Here is a 20775-nt window from a genome sequence, read left to right on the forward strand (position 1 = left end):
GGGCCAATGAGGAAGTCTCCTCGGAAAATGCTTTCAAACTCAAAAAAATCTCAATTCTTAAGAAAAATATGTACATTATATAAATTGGATGAACATTATTTAGTGTTACAGCCAATATTGACTCCATTAAGAAGCAGCTGCCTAATTCAGCTCTACATCTGTATATATGTCATCTTAATTACTGGCTACCACACGTATCTTTTTCCAAATGCGTTTTGCTTCATGAAGCACTGAGGATGAATAAGTATCTTTTAAAACCATCTACTTAGCCTTTCGTATTCTTTTCTTTTGTCTTTTTTTCCCCTTCTCCCATCTTCTTCCTTCCTTAATTCTTCCATTTATCTTGTTCCTTTCTTTCTTTCCTTCCTTTTTTTTTTCATTCTTCCATTCCTCTAGTCAGCTTGCAAAATAGCAGTCCAATTCTCAGCTATATTTGCTCACTTATTAATAAGTTATTTTAATTAGATATTTATTCCTCATGAGGAAAAGTTTTTACCTATTGCTATATAAGCAGTATCCAGTTTATTTTACATCGCTGTGTTATTAATCTTGTAAAACATGCTAGAACATAGTGCATTCAAAGCTTGAGTGCTGCAACATAAAATAATTATTAAAACAATTATGACTAATCCTGCAAACCCTTTATAATGCATAATTGTAAGCTAGGTTTTAATTCATATAAAAAGGCCTTCAGTAGTTTAACTACTGGCAGAGTCAAGTGAGCATCCATTCTTTCTTTGCACTCAAATTTTCTAAAATAGCACAAAAGAAATCCTGGAAAAGAAGATGCTTTGGCTCTGTTAGGGACTGTCCACTGCCACGTGTTCATGGTGGGTATAAAGGATCAGCTTTTGATGAAACACGTCAGCTGAATAAAGGTGCTGTGTCCCCTTTGATTTGGCTGTGTCCTGTTTTAAAGGCAGAAACACCAGAGGAAAAGGGTGACAGAGCAAACATGGAGAGGAGAAAATTCCTGTGTAGTATGTTTCTGTGGTGGTGGACTTGTGGTGTCTCTATGTATTTTTTGTAAAGTAGATGGAGGAAAAAATGAAGATTGAGTTTGATCTGGAAAAATCACTGTCTCTGCAAAAGATTTGAACTTTGAAAAATACATCTGAAACTAACTTGCAGAAGTTCTCAAAGTGCATAAGACAAAAAGTTCGAGTTTAAAGTAGTGTTGACCAGCATAAGAGCTTCTGAAGTATAATTACAACTTAATGCATTGACATCTGTTCAGAACTGGTTTTACAGCTTTGGTTCAGAGCATTAGTTCTTCAATGTGATTCTTCTGAGATAGTTCAGTTCTTGTGTAATAGAAGTTCAGCCTGTGGCTTATATGGGAGTTCTGAAAATTAATTCCTTAGCCTGTTTGAACCATGATGTGTGTTATAATAGAAAGAACAAACGAACAGAGGGCAAATATGCCAAATTAAAAGATTTGGGATTTAAAAATATTTGATAAGAAACAAAATATTCATGCACTTGTGGCCAGGAACAAGATTGTTTTTTAGCTTCTGGATGACATTACATATAGAATCAACAATAGTAAAGAAATTGGAATAGCTCTATAAATAGCAGATTTTTCACTGAAGCTAAAACCAACCCATACAAATAGTAACAGGAAAAAAACAAAACCAACCCCCAAACACACAAATTTTAGGTGGTTCTAGTGATGTGGACTGAGTGTGAGTCATGTGGTTTGCCACAGTGTTGCTTTGTAAGATCCTTTTCAGAAGCAGTGGAGAGTCCAGGTCATCTGTTTTATCTGATGTCGCCTCTTAGAAGAAGGAGCTCTGCTGTGATTTTGCTAATTTTCAAGTAGCTGGATGGTACAGAAGTTGTATTTAATACTGATTTATCATCAGGGAAATTAAATATCCTTGGATTTTTTAGAGACAATAAGCTCTGATCGGAGGGTGTGCATGCAAGCATGGTGGGAATGTGCTACAAGCAAAAGTAGCAGCTTCTGACATACAGACTCTCGAGGCTGAGCTGAGTTGGAGATTTTGTGTTCAAGATGGTCCCCCTTGGTAGCTGGGATCTTGCCTCCCTCTAATGAGGAAACACCAAGAAAGACGTTTGAAGTATGGTTGTTTTCTTCAGAATTACCACCTAGTAGTAGTAGTAGTATGCTAGTACCTTTGTAGTACTCCATTAGGTAACTGTATTATCTCCTTCCTGGGGTCTCTCACTAGACATAGATGGAGTTTTTCTGCATCAGGATGTTTCCTTTTTGGTGCCCAGGATAGAATACCCAAACTAGCAGTCAAGTTTTCAAATGGAATGAATGCAATCACACAGACCCTTGATTTCTCATTGATGATGGTAAGAGTTTAGCTAGCAATGAAAATATGAATTTTAGCAGCTGATTCTTCTTCCCCATTAGTTTCATCACCATTGTCTGTTGTGCACACCTGTCTATAAGTGTGCACAACATGCATGTTGTTGTACATGCATGTACATGCATGTTGCAGCACATGACATCCACCACAGCTACTGGGTATGAATTGATGAACTTGGGCCTGAAGCTTTCTTGGGATTGAAACCTGCAGTGACAAAGGTCTGTCTTTGGTCTGCTTCATGCTGTACATTTTGCTTATTCTGATGGAAACACGCAGTCACAAGATGCATCCCTGCTGTAATTCTTGACACGGTGAGAAGGGGTTTGACTCATGGGAAATTGTATGAAAATAGGTTTTCTGCTGATTCAGTGATTTTGTTTTCTCTAAGTCAGTCTTGTGGTAAAACGGAAGCAGAGAAGACTGAAGAAGCAGGTGTGTGCCCGGGCAAGGAGCAGCTTTGGAACTTTTTCCAGTCTGGGTGGGATAAAGAGACTTTAACTTAAAATGATGTTCATTGTGATGATGTTTTGTGCTAGAGCTTTTCCTCTTTGGTCCTGTAAACTTTATATCCCAGGAGAGTATCAGTGCCAATATTGGCAAGTTTTTAGAGGCTTTCTTAAACCTCTTATTTCACAGAAATCTCTGAGCTTTCTGGCTGGTCTGTCCTATTCTAGCCTAAGCCTTTCCTAAGAAATCCATCAATTTTCCACTTGAAAATAGCTATGGGTAAAGTCACACACTACTTTCACATAAGATTAAGGGTTTGACAACGGTAGTGGGAACAAAGAAATTCCAAATTAGGTCTGCTTCATATTTAAATTCCCCTCTCCCAGCCCCTTGTTGCACAATAGTAAACTTTCCTAATACAAGTAAGTTGTTAATATACTTCCAAAAAGAATTCCAGTTAGCTGAGGGATGGGATTAAATGGATTAAATAGCCTCCTCATTTTTTGGTAAAGAAGAAAAAAAATGTTTGGTTAAAGGCACAGACAGATGTGAACTTAAATTATTTTGGACTAGATTGGCCTTCCAAACTGTCGTGCAGATGAGGCTGCCCTCCCTTCTTGGGGCCTTGGATGTTGGTGGCGGATGTGTGGGCGCACTGGGTGTGTGGAGCTTGCGCTTCAGCCACAGCCATTTCAGCAGAGTATGGCTGTGGGCTGAGAGGTGAGATAGGAGTTGGGTAGAAAAGCTTCAAAGAATGTAAAATGTCCTCTGTCAGTCTCCATTTAATGCCAAGCTGCTGTGTCTTACTCAGGCCTGGAAGGGCCCAAAGACCTCCAGCCTGCTCCTACACTGGTGTTTTTGGTGGTGTCTTCCATTTTGGCTGTGTGGTGTGGTTATGGTAAAGGAAATATCTTTTCTTGATCAGCGCAGAAACCTGATGGGGTATGAAAACCATCATTCTCCTCCTCTTAGGTCTTCTTCTGGCCTTCTTTTACTAAGAATTTATGGAGCTTCAGCTTTGTACAAAATACAAATTCTCCTTATCTTGCTCTACCTCTTAATGAAAACAGATTTCCCCTCAACCATACCCATCTTGTCTCATTTTTCTGACCCCTGAAGACAGGAAATAGCAGTATGAAGATCCACACCAAGGTTTGGCAGCAGCTGAGAGCTTCATGTATGGCAGATAACTACTGGAGATGTGATTTGGATGTGGACACATAACTGTTTACATCTTGGTTGTTTCATGGCATTTGTAATTCCTTGCCCTGTGAAACTTACTGGCCACTAGTTCAAGCAGCAATGGGAGTGGTTTTTTTCTTGTGTTTTTAAGAATCCCTAAAACAGTTTTTGGCTTCTTTCTAAGGTCTACTAATTTGCCTTAACATATTGCTGTTATGGAGAGTCACATCTAACAGGCCCAAAACAAATGCATGCCAGCTCTTGCTTAGCCTTCCTGTCTAATTAGTCTTAAGTATAAGCAGTGGAGTAATTTTGTATTGTGTATGTGTTTTTTAAAGCAAACTTTTTGCTGTCTTTGATTTCTATATTAATTTGGAAAATATGCTTCAAGACTTAAATTTGTTTCACATTTGCTTCAAATTCAAATTAAAGCATTTCACCCTCAACCAAAGAATTTGCAAGGGGAAAAGAATGGATTTATTGACCTTATCATGACTGGATCTCATCCTGATCCACTGCCAAATCTTTTTAGCATTGAAAGGAAGTAAAAACAAGAATTAAGAACTTTCTCTGATTACTGCTGGGATAGTAGCATTTCCTCTACCTGCAATGAAATGCTTCAAAGCAGCCATTTATTCAGACAGTGTAATTCATCTCTCTTTTTACTGGCTGACTTACATCTTTTATTTTACCATAACACTTGGGCCTGTGTCCCTCCCACCTGATTTTATTCACCTGAGAGACATGTCTTCAGAGAGTGCTGACTGATTGCTTCCTGGAGAGGAGGAGCAGAGAGTGCCTGGCATACTCCAGTGGCAATGCCTGCCTAGGACACGTGTTATCTCTGTGCCAGAGCTCTCTTGCTTGCTTTTTCTCAGTCTTCATTGATTGTGTGGAATTCAGTGAGTGTGACTTTCCTTCTAGCTTCGTGTGACAGATGAGATAAAGAATGTAAAAATAGTACCTCAGGTTTTTAACTATAAATTGACCAACTAGACCAAAGGGAAAAGGAGGAGATGGTGCAAAAATGACTGTTAGCTCATTGGCTATAGGGGTACCTAAGTGCTTGCCTAGCATTCGTGTCTTTGAAAATCTGCCCTCAAGCTAAATGATGCTGCACTGCACACAACCTGTGCAAAAGTTAGCAAACATTCAGAATGTGTTTGGAAGATTAATAGTGTCATAATTTTCCTCACCCTGTGGCTGTTTTTTTTTCTTTTTTCCCCCATAAAGCAATGTTCTAGGGGCTCACCAGGCTGTGCATTAAATAGAGTTGTTATGCCAACAGGCTGTGCTAAAAGGTGTTACATCAGGGATTTCTTTTTCATCCCACTGTGCTTTGATCTCTGGCTATAAAGCAGAAGATCTAACAGTGGAAACTTTTGAAGCTGATAGATGAATTGTACTAATTCTCTTTTCATAATCCTTACAAAAACTGTCTCTTCTTATCATTCAGAAAAGATTTAATAGCTGTTGTCTCTTGAAAGTCTCATATTATCACAATTGCAAACTATGAAAATACTGTTATGAAATATTTTACTAGTATATTTTTTAATGCTGTTGTAAAGCTTTTGGATAGATTAATCAAGGTGCTTCTTTGTTATAACCATGCTTTGCTTTTTTGTATTTTCTCAGTAAAATGTAAAACTTCTTTTCAAGAGAGCACTGTGCAGTAGTGAATAGTTGATGTCCTTATTGATGTTAATTATCCAGCTTTAATTTCATATCACTGGAATTCACTGAAACTGTCAGTTCAAATATACTAATTCCAAACATTATATATGGTGCTGAAACAAATGGTGAAAGTCTTGGCTCATAATATGTAAAGCGCTGTAGCTGAAGGAACAATTGTGATAGTAAGCAGTGTGTAAAGTACTGTTTGCAGACTTGGGGAGCATAAAATACGGCATCTTCTAGGAAAGAACAAGTGTTTGGGCTTGTCTCTGAATGAAATTCACAGTTATATTTTCAGAATAAGTCAGTAGTGTTTGTGCAGTTTCCCAGGATTTAATCCAGCACAATCTTGCCCAATATATCTTTCATTAGTTGAACTCCCCATGTCTCTGGTAAACCCTGCTCAGAGAAAATTGTCAGCAATGCTTAGAATTATAAAAAGTGTTCACTAGATCTAATTTTATTTTCTCTCTTTTCTTTGCAATAGCCTTGGGCCAGATAATGCTTTATGTCGATGGTATGAATGGAGTGATAAATCATAATGAAACCATCCAATGGCTGTACACGCTCATTGGCTCAAAGGTAAGACTTTAAATATTCTCGTTTTATATAGTTTTGGTGTTCTTTTAATGCATCTTTTTATGCTTTTGGGGTATAAATAGACTGTGCGTTTGGCTCTAAAACATTCCATAATATTTTGTGTGGAAATCAGGTCACACTGAGCTGTTACTTCTTTTCTACTGTTTTTATACTCTTTTGTCAGCACATGCTCTGCTCTTAAAAGCAAAGATGGCCTCATTACTGTCTGCTCTGCTACTGCACTTGACCATGGAGAAAATTACTTGGTTTTTCAGTGTCAGTTCCTAAGGCATTCTTTGGAACCACTCTACTCACCATTCTACATTGCTCACCTCTGCTGAGCACTGGGAGAGGACAGTTCAGCGTGACCCCTTCTTAAACTAGAATATACAAGTTCAATTGCAAGTTACGTACAACATTCATCTAGACCAAACGCCCAACAGCTTCACTTTATGAAGGTCGTTGTCCAAATACTTCTGAAACACTGACAGGTTTGGGACTTTGCCCACCTCTCCAGTAAGCCTCTTCCAGTGTTTGTCCACCCTCTCAGCAAAGAAATGTATCCTAATGTCAAGTCTTCTTTTGCCTGGAGAGCCCTTGAAGGCAAAGTCTGGTACCTGCCTGTGGGGTTTTCTTTCTGGTCCCCACATATTGAGACAAAAGTTGAAAGCTGGAATATATGTAGCTTGGGTAGGTCTTCTTCAGTGGAATAGTGATTTATATAGTGCACAGTCTACCTTTAAGGCCACCTTTGCTGGAATTTGAAAAGCAAGTAGAACACAAATTCTGCTGACATGACATCCTGAGGGGCCATAGGGTGGGTAAACCCACAAATGTACCCTTCTCCATCCTGTTGGCTCTTAATGAGCTTTAGGAAACTTACTAAGGCCTGCCAGGGGCTGCTGCTGCTCTTACCTTGCAGACCTGTACCTAGATAGATATGTATGACACAATAGCTAGAACAGAGTATGCTAGTTCTTTACAACTCAAAAGTTGCCATAGTTGGTGGAGTTGAATCCATAGTTATAGTTACTAAGAAATTTCCAGGAATGTTTCAAGTGTCTGAGTCACACAAAGTTGCTGTTGCATACTGTAGTGACATAGAGAGGCTGCTGCTCTCCCCTTTTCCTCTGACTCTCATAACGCAAGGAGGAAGAGCTCGATGTCCCAGGAGTCCTTTTTTAACTAGAATTTTTCTACAAAGTGCGAACTTCACTTCTGCAGCAGATTGTCAAGTCAAAGAACAGATGCTGCAGTATTGAAAGAACCGATTTATATTGGGTCTACATACCTATATTGGTAGATAAATAAAAGTAATTAATTATGGTTATCAAATCTCAGGCTTAAAGGGCAGGCTTCATGATTGGGAAAAGATAAGGAGAAACTTTTCCCCCAGTGTAAAATGTTCCAGTGTTGTCGAGGTATTACTCTGAGCCATTTGTCCTTCTGAAACAGGGGATGTTGCCACAGTTGAAAAAGCAGTGTGAGATGAGAGAGAAACCATTTGCTTCATGTATAAATCTACATTTTCTATGGAACAGATAAAGGAGCAAAAAAGAAACAAAAATACTGCCATGTCCATGACTATTTTAATTCTCTAAAGCACATAATGGGAATGGAATGGGAAAGAAACATGACTGTATTGCTACCTTGCAGATTAAATTCTTTCTAGATTTTCTTGCTCTGAGTACTTCAGCTCTTGGGTCCTTAAGCTCCTTTCTCCCTCCCCCATTGCCAGCCTGAATGATTATCTCCATGTCCTGGCTCAGTGCCTGCAGCTGAGGAATGCAGGCAATGTGCTTGGAATAGTTTGGTTTCAGGTAGCATCAAAGTTGCTTTTTCATTATTCTTCGACTGTCTTGGAGGAGATCTAAGTCCCTGTCTGTGTGCCAGAAGTTAACCGAAGGTATGGCAGGCTTACTGTCAGTGTGGTGGGACAGCTGCTTTATTCACTTAAAGGTGGTTTTGACTTTCTGTGAAAAATGAAGCCCTGGAATTTGCAATGCACCTACAGTCTGATTTTCAGCCCGGCTATGCTGGTGCCTTTTCCACAGCAAAGGTGATGAAAAATACATTAACATTGCTGAGCAAAAAAGAAATAGTGAAACTGCCAATTAAGTCTTGGGACAAATCCCTTTAATAGGATGCAGGAGGAATATAGTTATTCAGCTGCCACAGCTGTGACACATGGTTTCTTGCCTTCTCAAAAGCTCTGACTGGGTTTAATATACTTAGCAGTGGAGGTTGTTGAATCTGTTCCACAGATATTTTTTATTGTTTTATCAAAATCTGTAGTGATTTTGCCCCTTCACTGTTGCTTACTCTGCTCTGTTTGCAAGGGGCTGCTGGCTCTGTCACCCTTGCTCACTTTGAGCAGTGGATTGTTGCATCGCACGGGTCAGCAGAGCACCTCAGGGGCTGGCATGTTCAGCACTGCAACAGCTCTGATTTTGGTACCCAGCTCCAAGATCACTTTATGCACCCAGCAATACTTCTGTATAAAGATGGGGGGGAAATGTGGGAAATAAAAGTTTAAATTAGTGTGAAAGGACGACTAAGCAATTTATTGAAAGCCTCCCCAGATTTTTCCATTGTATTCCTTACTATTGCTAATTCTGCTGCATTTACCCTGCTGAGCATCAATGAATGCTTGCATTGATGGGTTATCAGAAGTTGTTGATAATTTCAGTGCTGTTATCCGTTTGCTCTGAATAAAGTTATTAGGGAGGCAGTTAGAATTCCAGTGGTGTGAGTGCACTGGCACTGTTGTCATTGCACCAGTTCAGAGGCACCAGCTGTGTCAGGGTGAAGAACTGAAAAGCAGGAAGAGACTTAATCTTAGATTACTTGTTTGCTATGGCACAGAAAGAGCCTTTTGTTGCAGATTGGTATTATATAGGCATTAGGTTGGAAATGTGATGGTAGCAGTACCATTGTTTAGTGATATTATGTGGAGATAAGAGCATTACTGGCACATCCCAGACTCTTAGGCCCACTGCTGGTTCTTTGCAAGTTGTGTCCAACCATAAATGACCACACCAGTGTGTGGCAGCGGGCTTTCATGGGCTGCCTGTAGACTGCTTTCCAGTCATCAGTGGCTGATACATCCCTGGCATAAAACATTGGCAGCATAATCCCAATGTAAATGCACATTACTATTATTTCATTATTAGTTATATGGGCACTAATTCATCAGTGGTTCCCTGTTTGACAAAGCATTCAAGTATGTACTCAATTATGGGTGTATGGTTACATGCTGTTGGCTTCCAGATAGCTTTAATACATAACTGAGGTCAGCAGTGAGCTGCTGCAGGCATGCAAAAGAGGGATATAGCAGGGCCAAAGCTCTAACCATCTTATATAAGCTACACATTATGTAAAGAGGAAATATGGGTGTCGACCAAGTTTTCCTTTAGCATTTGGTGCTAGCATGGGACATTTATGCAAGAGAGTTTGGTTCTTAGGAGACCAACCTAGAAGTTTAATTGAATGTTAGTTAACAGTCCTTTCAGAATTGCTCCTAATTTTTACCTTTTTTTTTTTTTTTTTGAAACTAACCTGTCAAGGATGATGCCTTAACTGGCTGCTTGCTGTAGCACTCATGTTTCAACTTCACGGTACCTGGGAGAATATGTTTCACCGCTTTCTCACTTTCTCAGTGTTTCTGCCACCTATGCCTTACTACTCCTGCAGTTGGAATTTAGTTTTTGTGTTGTATTGCAAATATATTTAGGCTGGTTGCAAATGGAGTTTTTTATGCTGGCAGCTGGCACTGGAGCTCTTTGGTGGATCACTGTCAAGTAAATGGTACTAGCTCTAGGAAAATTTCTCTCACCCAAAAGAAGGGACACCAAGTTAAAGATGTGTATATATTAAGCCATAGTAAGTCCATAGAATGTATTTCTGATCTATAGGCATGTATAAGGGGTTATATATATATACACACACGCATAAAATCTTTCATATGTGTTGGCAATTCCTCTGACCTAGTAAGAAAAGGTGTACAATACTTTTAGTGTATCAGTGCTTTAAGTCCTCCAGGATTAGCTATTGACTGTTTACAAAAGTACATTTCTGGACCAGACATCTTGGAAAAAGCATAGGAGCTTCTCTATATCTTCTCTATATCTAGAGAATCAAATGCTTCTCTGCATCACAAACACACAAGCTTTTGCCAATCCATCTTGGTTTTCAAAGCCACTTCTAAGGCACATAAAGTGGTCCAAAATCTGAGTTTAGTTTCACCTTTTCTTCCCCCCTGTTTTTTACTGCTCCTGATAATGATTATTTTTTCCCATTTGATGATCCAGGCTGTTCTAATTTCCCCCAGGGGAGCTAAAACCCCTTTTTGGCATTGTTTTCAGTGGAAAATAATCCATTTTCAAAGTGGTGCTGGGTAACCTCAGAAGACAGGGTGGAATGCTGGGCCCAGGCTGATACAACGAGGTTGATTAAAGATTCCTATCTCACATATTGTTTTAATTTTTTTTCCTACTTTGCTTCTGTCTGAGTCCTAGATTGCAAAGTTAACTACAAACTTTAACTATCAAGTTGTTCCCTGTGCCTTGTGTGAACCTTTTGCTTGCTTTGGTATTGAAGAAATTACTTTCTGAATATTTAAAAATATAATTATGTCAGAAAGAAGCAAAAAACCTATTTCAAAGCAAAAGGAAAAACAAAACCCGACACATTCAGATAGAACAATGTCATTTTAGTGGGTAAATTTGTTGATTGCAGGAGGAAAGTCACAGGATCATAGAACCATAGAATTGGTTTGCATTGGGAGGGTTAGTAAGGATAATTTAGTTCCAGGCTCTCCCTGCCACATGCAGGGACACCTTCCACTAGACCAGGTTTCTCAGGGCCCTATCAACCTGGCTTCAAACAAGTCCGTTAGGGACTGCTTTTTCTGCATGGTGCCATGGGCAGATTAAAGCATGCATGTGGTTGGTAGTCATTTCATGAGAATTTTGAGAGAAATACTATTCACAAAAAATCCTAATTTTTTTTTTTTACACAAATGAATCATTTAAGATGTGTAGAGGTAGATACTCAGTTGAAAAGCTTGGCTAATTTAGTCTCCATTTCACAAGTCATTTATATATGTGCTACACTGAAGACAGAAGCAAAGTTATGCAACTGGATTTTAAAGTGGATCTCCAAATAAATATCAAAAATTGGTTTGTAGTAATGGAGAAGGTTACAATTCTAAGGGTCTCAACAGATATGAATTAAAGTACTAGTACAACCTAACCCCAAAGCATGTTGAAATCACTGCCAACCTGGATGGAATGCCCTCTTGTTGAGAATCTTGGAAATACTAGGTATGTGGATCCCACTGAATTTTATGGCCATATATTTTGAAAACTAATTGTGTGTATAGCTGGTCTATTCATATGCCTGATTTTTGTGGGCAAGAGCCTGTGCTGTAGAACTGTCCCATGCTTTATTCTCAACATGTTTGGAAGGTGATCTAGGAACTCTGGCTAGCTAAAAGAATTAAGAATCCAGGAAAAATCACACAGCTTGGAGACTTGCTATGAGCAATTTTACGTGTTTTCTTCCCAGTCTGCTGCCCTGATGGTTAACAAACCTTCCCGCAGCTTCTGACAAATGAGATGCCCCATACAGCTTAAGCACAGGCTATTTAGGTTGCATCATTGCTCTCTTTCCTCCAGCCACAACTCTGGCAAGCCTCTAGTTTTGTTCTGTTTTCAGGCCTACACCAAGTAGAAATGTTAGCTGGGTATCAGTCTTACAGGCTTTCTGGCTCCTTTGCTTCCTGGAAGTGTTCAGAGTAAAACTGAGATCTCCCCTCAAAACCTAAAATTATTTCAGTCTCACCCATGGGCTGCCCTGCACTCGAGATGTTGGGCTGTGGTGAGCAGGTACAACTGCTTTGAGTTTACCGAAACCCTGAACGTTCATCTCAGCTTAGCAGCTGCCTCTTATAGTTTATCTGCTGTGCATTTGGCCATTGAACTGTTGTTATGAAAATGGCTACGGGAGGGAGAAATGAAATCCTGGCTTGACTGGAACTTCCCTATTTCATATATCTTGAGGTCATGAGCCTATGCTCACCCAGGCCATCAGAGAGCTTTCTTCCTCTTTCACTCAGAAACTGGATCAGCACTGTTGCATGAACTGAGTTTATTTTGAATTGTATTTAATTGGCGCTTTGAAGATAAGGATCAGGATGTTGCAATAAACTTGGAATAGGATACACTAGCCAGCACAGACTGTGTTAAGCACTTGCTTTGGTCTCTCCAACTCACCAGACAGACTGCTGTGAGTGCTGCTGCTCTTTACCAAACATATTTGTAGGTAGATTTCAAAGTCCTTCCATCAAACATAAAAGTAGTTGAGTCCTGCAGCACTAACTATTCCTGTAGCTCCATCTGTTGCATTCCCTTACAAGTATTTTGAAGGGGTGAATACACATTTTTCTGTGGTCAAAATGAACTCTTGTAGATTAAGGAGATACTAGAAAACACAGAGTTCCCTCACAAGATATCAGAGATCTGATTTCAACTCGTTTGAAGTGGGGAATGAGAAAATGTAATGATTAACTGCCAACAATGTGGCCAATGCTCAGACACAACTTTTCACTCAGTTTCATGTGTTCAAAACTGTTTAAGAAAGTGTTGGGTTAGAGATGAGTGAAATATGTCCAACTATTCCCAGAAAATACCATGCATCCATGCAGATGTACAAATTTCTAGTTGTGAAGGAAGGGCAAGAAGAGAGAAAAAAAAGCAAGAGTTGTACTAGAATTAGGTGGGGTAAAAACTGAAAAACACCTCTAAAGTCAGTGCTAGCTTTTAGGATTGCCTTGGTCTCCCTCACTACAGTAGTTCAGTGTTACAGGCCTGTTACCATTCACGTGTGTGAGCGAAGTACTGTGCTTCACACACATATATTAATATAGCTATTAATATATATATTAATTTTATAGTAGATTAAATAATTACTATAATAATAATATCTATATCTGCTATTAGCTTCTAGTGTTTTCTAACAAGCATTATGTCCAGCACTGCAGTGAAAGGAAAAGATACAGTTGGAAAGTTTGCCTGTATTGGGGACTGACACTAAAGAAAATGGAGCCTACTTATTCCAGCATGCTTGAAGCCACCAGTGGGAAATGTCTTTGACAATAAAATCAATTGCCTAACCAAAAGAAATAGAAAAATTAAGTTTCCAGGTGAAACAGAATGAAGAATTATAAGAGAGTTGCTCAAAGGATAAAAAGTTGCTAGTTATAATCCAGGCTTATGGTATAGGATACACATGAGATTTTTATGCGTATCTAAATGCAGAAATCAACTTGGCCAGTATAAAGCACATTGTGGTCATTATGACAAACCTTTTGGGACAGCTGTGTTATCATTTTTCAGGGTAGAAATATCAATAGTCCTAACTCAGGAGTTTAATAAGCTGCATTTTCAGGAGTGATTTAAAATTAAAATAAGCAGCTGTGTCTGCACCTTTTCTGGGAACACTGTTTCATGAACTCTGGTGCATAAGGCTTCAGTTTCCAGGGTTTCCCATTTTCTGGTCTTGTTGCTCTTAGGTGTTTTAGTGATGTATCTTTTATGACAGTGGCTGTGGTGCTTGGCAGAAGGCATTAGACAGTAGGGTATTAGAAATTTAGCTGGAGCAGCAGGGAAACTTCTTCTAGTGCACAATCACTGAAATGTCACCAAACTCAAATTTGTGAGCTCAGACCTTTAGTGAAGGTCAAGTGATAGTTTTCTTAATCTATTTCATAGTTAAAATATTCATTCACAAAATGTCCCGTAATGCTGGCAAATACCCTCTGTGCTCAATCATTCCTTCTTGCCTTCACTGACAGGACCATGTCAGTGGCATGTGTGGTACAGGAGATAGATCACTGTGAAACGTAAGAAAATGCCCTAACGAGATTGGCTCAATTGGTTACAGCACAGTTCTAATGGCACCAAGGCTGTGTGTTCCATCCTTGAATGGGCCATTCATTTAAGAGAGGGACTTCACAATCCTGGTGGGTCCCTTCCATTTCAGACTATCCTGTGATTCTGTGTTTCTGTGAAAATGCACCATAGTGAATGGATACGTTTCCACAAAGTACCAGTACCTCATCTGAACTGTGTGCTGAGACCAGTGTAAGAAATAAACCTGGCATCCAGATCTCCTGAGACTTAGTTAAGTGTCTTGAATTTCTGGCAGAACTTTTTGTTATTCTGCCAGTAGAAAGTAGCATATGGGGGTGGAGGGTTGCAGTGGTGATGCTAAGACTCCTGCACTCCTATAGAGGAAAGGAGGTGGCCAACCTTTGCATTCTTGAGTAGGTGTTAACATTCTGGGATTTTTTGACTGTTAAAGAAAGGGCATTATGGTTAATTTTTACTTATTCCATCAAATTTGAAGACTGCAGGTATTCCATCCTTGTTTTAACAGAGCTTTGGGCTCAGTTTACATATTTATCTCAGTGCACTATAATATTTATTCTGGTACAAGCAGAGTTCAATTGATTCATAGGATGTGGGTAAGATGTTTTTGTTAATCACTTAATTTCTCAAACAGTTTTTAGTAAACTTTGTAACTTCATTACCAAGTTACTTCTTCCTCTCACCTCTATTTTGATGTTTATTGAATTGTTATTAAAGATGTTTGAGAACTGCACAATTGGTGTGCATCTTTTTTACAGGATTTTGAAGAAATGGATGGAGAGTTTGCATGGAAGTAGCAGAAATTCCACACCTCTTCAAATGTTTGTCTGTGCAAGGATCACTTACTTCTCCAAAAGTATGACTTAAATCTGCTGTGTACTCTGCAGCTGCTGCTATGATACATATAGGACCCATCTTTTTCTGCAGAATTGTTCTGCTTAACCTTCTCTGTGTTATTTTTCTGAATATTCCTCTTTTTGAACAGAAACAGAATTACTATACAATTACTATTTTTGAATTACTATATAATTTCTATTATTATTATTATTACTATTTATTTTTCCTCTTAAATTCATCATAATTTTCTTCTTAAATCAGTATCGTTCCTCATTCCCATATATATAGTGCAGTAGTGGAATTCTGCCTGCAGGAAAGGTGGTATCCAACATTTTTTGCAGCGTCATGTAAACCAGACCCGAGACAGTTCAGCCAACACAGCAGTTAATATACCAGTGTTTTGCTTGTAGCTTAGCCTGGAAGAATGGCCCAGATAGGGAGAGAGTTTTTACATTGGGAGACCCAGGCTGAATCCAGCTGCCAGGCACATTCTTGAACCAGTTTTCAAATCCCTTTTTGCCTTGGTCCCTCATCTAGAAAATTTGTATTTGGATTTTAGAGGCCTGGAGGAAGAACATAAGGGAGTAGAAGGACAGATTATATGTGAAGACAGATACGTAGGTAAAAGTTGAACCTGATACTAATTGTTACCATATCTGCTCTTTTGGCATCGCTCAAAAATGTTTGTCATGCTTTTATTTAGAATAGTTGTTTTTTAAAGCAAAGGCTACTAGCTGAAAATACTTGGATAACAGAAAAAATACGCTGTATCAAAAATGGAAACTACCAAAACACGCATGATGGCTCTATATTCAGCATGTAGTGCACCCCAAGGAACCTCTGAGGTGCAAGCAGCTCAGGTCCCTCACCAGGGTATCACCCAGGACTCCTTGTGGCTACCTCACTGATTTTATGTTGGTCTCGTCAGTTGCAGGACTTGTCCTTAGGAAGAAAAAGGTCTGGTAAGATGTGTGGACCTCAATCTTTTCATAAGATCAGGATCAAAAGGAAGGTTCTTTAATAGGTTTTCTTTCTTCCTTTTTTTTTTTTCTCTCTCCACAGTTCTCTAAGAGTAGTTCATACCATATAAAGACTTTTCAGAATAATTTCCAGCATACCAGCAGGTTTTCTAGCTGGCTCCCATGATACACTGAAATGAGCCTCATCTGGGCATGCTGTGTACTCTCTTCCCATATTCTGACCCTCTTTGATCACAGCAATTGAACAAGGAGTTCAGATGCTTCCTGGTTTGCCCCCCTCTATCTCTTCACTGTTTTCCCTTTTTGAAGACCACATTAATAAAAAACAAGAATGTGATGTTCAATATAAAACATACTGTTAATACCTCAGCCAGCATGGAATTTTTATAGATTGGTCCCTTTTATTTTTGAATTTCCTCTTCTTATTAGAAGACACACAACTGTAGTAAATGTATGCTTTGCCTTTTTCATTTCCAGCAGTGTGTAACTGCTTCCTTCTTCAGCTCAGTAGTATAATTAAAGCAACCTCTCTGAAGCCCTTTTTCTCCATTGCACTTTAAATGTCAGTGTGGTTGTCTAAGCATGTTATTGTTATGTTTTTGACGGAAATGTAGCGCTTCTCTAACTTAGAGTTTGACTGCTTCTGCTTCCCCAGTTAAGCTTTTCCTATGACACAGGCTTTCTTACAGTAAAGAAAGAGTAAAGTGGGACAAGAGACTACCACAGCTATTAATGTATGAGGTTACTTCAAAACTTTTAATCCCTGAGGACTGTGTTTTAGTTCATTTGTGTTTTCCTGAAGATATTAAATTTATTTAAACTATATCAAATATGTGTCTATTAAATAAAGTGAAATGTTTTACTCCTTTTATTAACTAGAGAAGATAGAGTTTCACTTCATAATTTTTGCTCTTTTGTGTCACTGCCACTCTGTGTGGTTTGCAGTGCGTTCTGTTCAGGTAATTTTTTCTTTTTCCCTTTCTCATCTGCAGTCAAGCTTCCACAAATACACACTCTTCACATGTTGGGTGTTTCTTGGGCCACCCTTCCAGGCACTCAGGAACTCTAGAGCCTTTTGCAGTAAAAACTGTGCATGTCTGTAGGGGGAAAGACATGTTACACCACCTGAAAGTAGGTTTGCTTCCAGATCTGCACTGCTCAGATGGGTGTCCATAATAGCTGGATGCAATAGAGAGATTTGAGGCAAACTTCCTTACAATCAGGATATACTTCAACTTTCGTCACTGGTCTGCAAAATTTTCTGTTCTTGTTCCTTGTCATCCCCTTCTGATGAAGGGATGCAACGTGGAGGCCCAAGTTCAGCTTCCGGCAGTGGAAGATTATTCATAGCAGAGCATCAGACAAAAAATGCTGTGTTAAAGACATATTGCCATTTACTAGGGTGTCTTTTGTATAGGGGCAGCAAGGGCTCTGAGGGTGTCCCAAGGCATGGGACAGGATCTGAAAACCAAGCACAAAATTTTCCTGATGTCATCATTTGATGTAGTACTACAGTTACTCATCTTGGAGGTTGTTTTGTTTTATTTCCCTCCTGCTCAGAAGGGTGGGTTAGGAGTATTCGTCATCTTTGGCTAAACTGACATGAAGTTATATGGAACAGATGGACCAGACTTACTTTACTACAGGTCTGCCTAGTTCAGTTCCAATCTGCACCATTTATGATACTGTGGATGTTATAGCACTGGTACCATCCTGCCACTTGAGTTATTGGTTAGTTACAGAAAAAAAAATGAAGCCTAAACCAGCTTCCTTCTCATTACCACCCTTTTCAAAGGGTGTTTTCCAAAGTTTTTGCAGTAGGTTGCTTTTCATCATAGAAGTAAGTTGCAGTCTGAGGGGGAAAAGTGGAGACATTTCACTTGTTGGGCCACTGAGAAGTTTTAGTCTTTCCCTTTTCTTTGAAACCATGCTTTTGATTTATGTATCTGAATTAATTTTAAAGCCTTATTTGTCAATGAAAATAGTTTGTTTAAATGTCCTGTATCTTTTGAACCAAAGGGTAATGAAAATTTTGAAAATTTTAGACTAGATATTAATATCTCCTGCCTCCATCTGAGGCTACAGCTTTCCTGCATGGACATATGCAGATGAAAGCTGATACACTCATTTTCCCTGGCTGCTCTGGAGAAGCAGCATCCTCAGTGGTGGCCACCACGTGCTTGACAAGAGACCTGACAGGACACATCCTGTACAGCCAAGATACAGAAAACACTGCAGCTGTTCTCGTGTAGAAGGAAAAAAAATTATCAGTGAGGGGAATGAAAAAAGCAACTTGCCTTTTCTGCCTTAGAAAAACCATCCCACAGCACCACCTAGCAGGCACAGATGGATATGAATAAACGTGTGAGGGCAGGACTGGAGCAAAATGCCTCTGGGAGAATACAAGTTGAGCAGGACTATGTGCTTTAAAACACCTATTCCATCTAACACCTAGCACAGGTTATTGATAAAAACTGAGTTGTGCTGTCCTTCCCTCAGGCAGTTGGTATCCTTTAGTTTTGGATATTTGTAGCTTCATACAGCTAATGAATCTCTCTGCATGTCTAATGAAATGCATCCTCAGTTTTGGGGTGTATTTTGTAATCTGGAATTTTTCTCTTTAACTCCACGTATTTCTAACACACCTAGTTTAATCAGAGTGATGGAATTACTTATTGTGGAATTTTATGGTTTTGTCTCCAATCAGTCTGAGGTGCTGGGGAGGAATTACCCAGCTGCCTGCTGAGGAATACTGCCAGAGTGCAGATTCTGAAGAGGCCAGCAAGCACATCCTCATCAGGGAAAGATGTATTTTAAAATATTTAAGCTGCAGCTGCTAGATGTCTCTGTTTTTAAAAACAGTTGTTTTACATGTTTATTTTTCTAGGGGGCCCAGAACATGGAGCTTTCTTTTGAGCTGCAAATGTGAAGTATTTATTTGTGATTCTATAGCAGCCTGTTGCCTCTACTTTGGTTAATTTTGTTCATCTCCATAGCTTACACAGCCTTTTAGCCTTCATCCTGCCATCCTAAACAGGCGGAAATGAAAGGCTCTGGCAATACCCACTTGTGGGAAACTGTCTAGGAGATCGAAGGAAAACGTCAGGGCTGCAATTAAAGACATGCTTTCAGAGAAGGAGTTGTAGCTGGTTATGCTGAGCTAGAGCAGCACTGTTTCTCCTGTGAATTGTGCTGTGAATACATGGGTTCAAAAAAACGTGACTCAGTAATTAGGGAGGAGGAGTAGGACTCCAGCTTGCAGAGATTTTTAGTTTGGCATTATTCATTTAGGCTGATCTGCTGTATTACTCAGATGCAGAACAGAGGGATCTCTGGCAGCAAGGCTGAAGTCCAGTCCTTTCCAGGTTCTGAGATCTTATTTTCCTTGTTAAAGGAAGGAAGGATTATTTGAGACTCTTAATCAAGAGTCTATCAAGACTCTTAATTTTCTCGGTAGCATTGGCAAACATGATGTTATTATTATGTTGTTATTATTATTAATAATAAGAAGAAAAAGAATATTCAAGAACTGTACAACTAAATCCCTATGTGGAAACTTAATTCTTTCAAATATTGTGGGACATTTTGCTCTTATAAAAGGAAATGTGCTTATGTACTAACTTGGTGGGGGGGGAATGGAAACACTGCCAGAAAAACCCAAAATTTTCTGGTGTTTCCACAGTTACTGTGGTAATATCTTTCATGCCATTCACACGGTTGCTCCATGTGAGAGCCTACCATGAAAAACTTTCTAAAAGCAAGCAAAATTACACCAAAAGAAAGAGTTCAGTGTGATTTTAGTACTCTCAATAAAATCACCTCCTCAAAACCTGTACTCCACTGTGTTGAAAGGGTCAAATCTCAATTACATTTGCTAAATCTATAGGAACTATTCCCATCAGGCATTACACAGCTACCACAGTGCATTTCAGCAGAGCTTTCTTGGATACAAAGGATCATGTTCTGGAGAAGTTTATTTTACTGCTTTTGTTAACTGCTGCCCCTCATCAAGGCATTGCTGTATTTACTGATTTTGTCTGCAGTTACTCTTGACTTCAGAAGAAAATGGAAGTAATCTCTTGTGGTTAGTTCAGGAAGAAGAAAGACTTGGGGTTTTTTTGTTGGGTTCCCCTGCCCAACCCCTGCCCTGCAGTCTCCTCTCTGTCCCTCTGTACTGCTCCCAAAGAACTGAAACAACAGCTCAAAATTGATCTATGATGCAAGTCAAATCACTGCTGATTATGATCTCATGCTTCTGTGGGTTCAGCTCTTTGAATGACCCTGGCAATTACTTGGCTAAAAACTATTCAAGTCCCAGATGCTGAATAATTCTTAAATCCTGCATCTGAAATAGGTTTCATTCTGATGAAACAAAAACTGAAATATGTGTGAAACAATGCCACAAGTAAAGGCACATCTCACTGTGCAGTAGCTTAGTCAAATGTGCTTAGTCAAAAGTCTTTAGGTCCAGAACAGTGCACTAGGGGCCAGATGAAGAGAAACACAGACTCTGGAATCTGATCCCTTGTCGTCATCACTGCTGCTGCAAACCTACCTATAGCTTGGTAGCTACAGCCTCTTAGGAATATACAGGCAAATACCTGACTTCAGTTATTACATTGCTGTTTCGTGTTTGTGGTCACATCTCAGGTGATTTCAGATGATGCTCTGTTGCACTTCTGAAGCTCTTTTAACCTCACTTGGGAGATGAGAACCTATTCCAGTCTTGTCTTTGAGCTGCACATCCAGATTTCCAGAAAAGGAGGCTGCAGGGAGACTACACATGCAAATGGGTTAGTTCAG

At 39.4% G+C, this 20775-nt stretch overlaps 1 protein-coding gene across 1 annotated transcript in view; it reads left to right on the forward strand.

The window, feature by feature from the left end:
• The window catches only part of FHOD3 (formin homology 2 domain containing 3), a 334937-nt gene that overhangs the window by 178613 nt on the left and 135549 nt on the right, over window positions 1-20775 (forward strand). Inside the window, exon 6 of the mRNA XM_031055632.1 lies at window positions 6133-6227. Coding sequence (XP_030911492.1) covers window positions 6133-6227 — 95 coding nt within the window. The remainder of the gene's footprint in view (window positions 1-6132; window positions 6228-20775) is intronic.

Source organism: Geospiza fortis, unplaced genomic scaffold, assembly GCF_000277835.1.
Source record: "Geospiza fortis unplaced genomic scaffold, GeoFor_1.0 scaffold206, whole genome shotgun sequence".
In the NCBI taxonomy this organism is placed as follows: Eukaryota; Metazoa; Chordata; class Aves; order Passeriformes; family Thraupidae; genus Geospiza; species Geospiza fortis.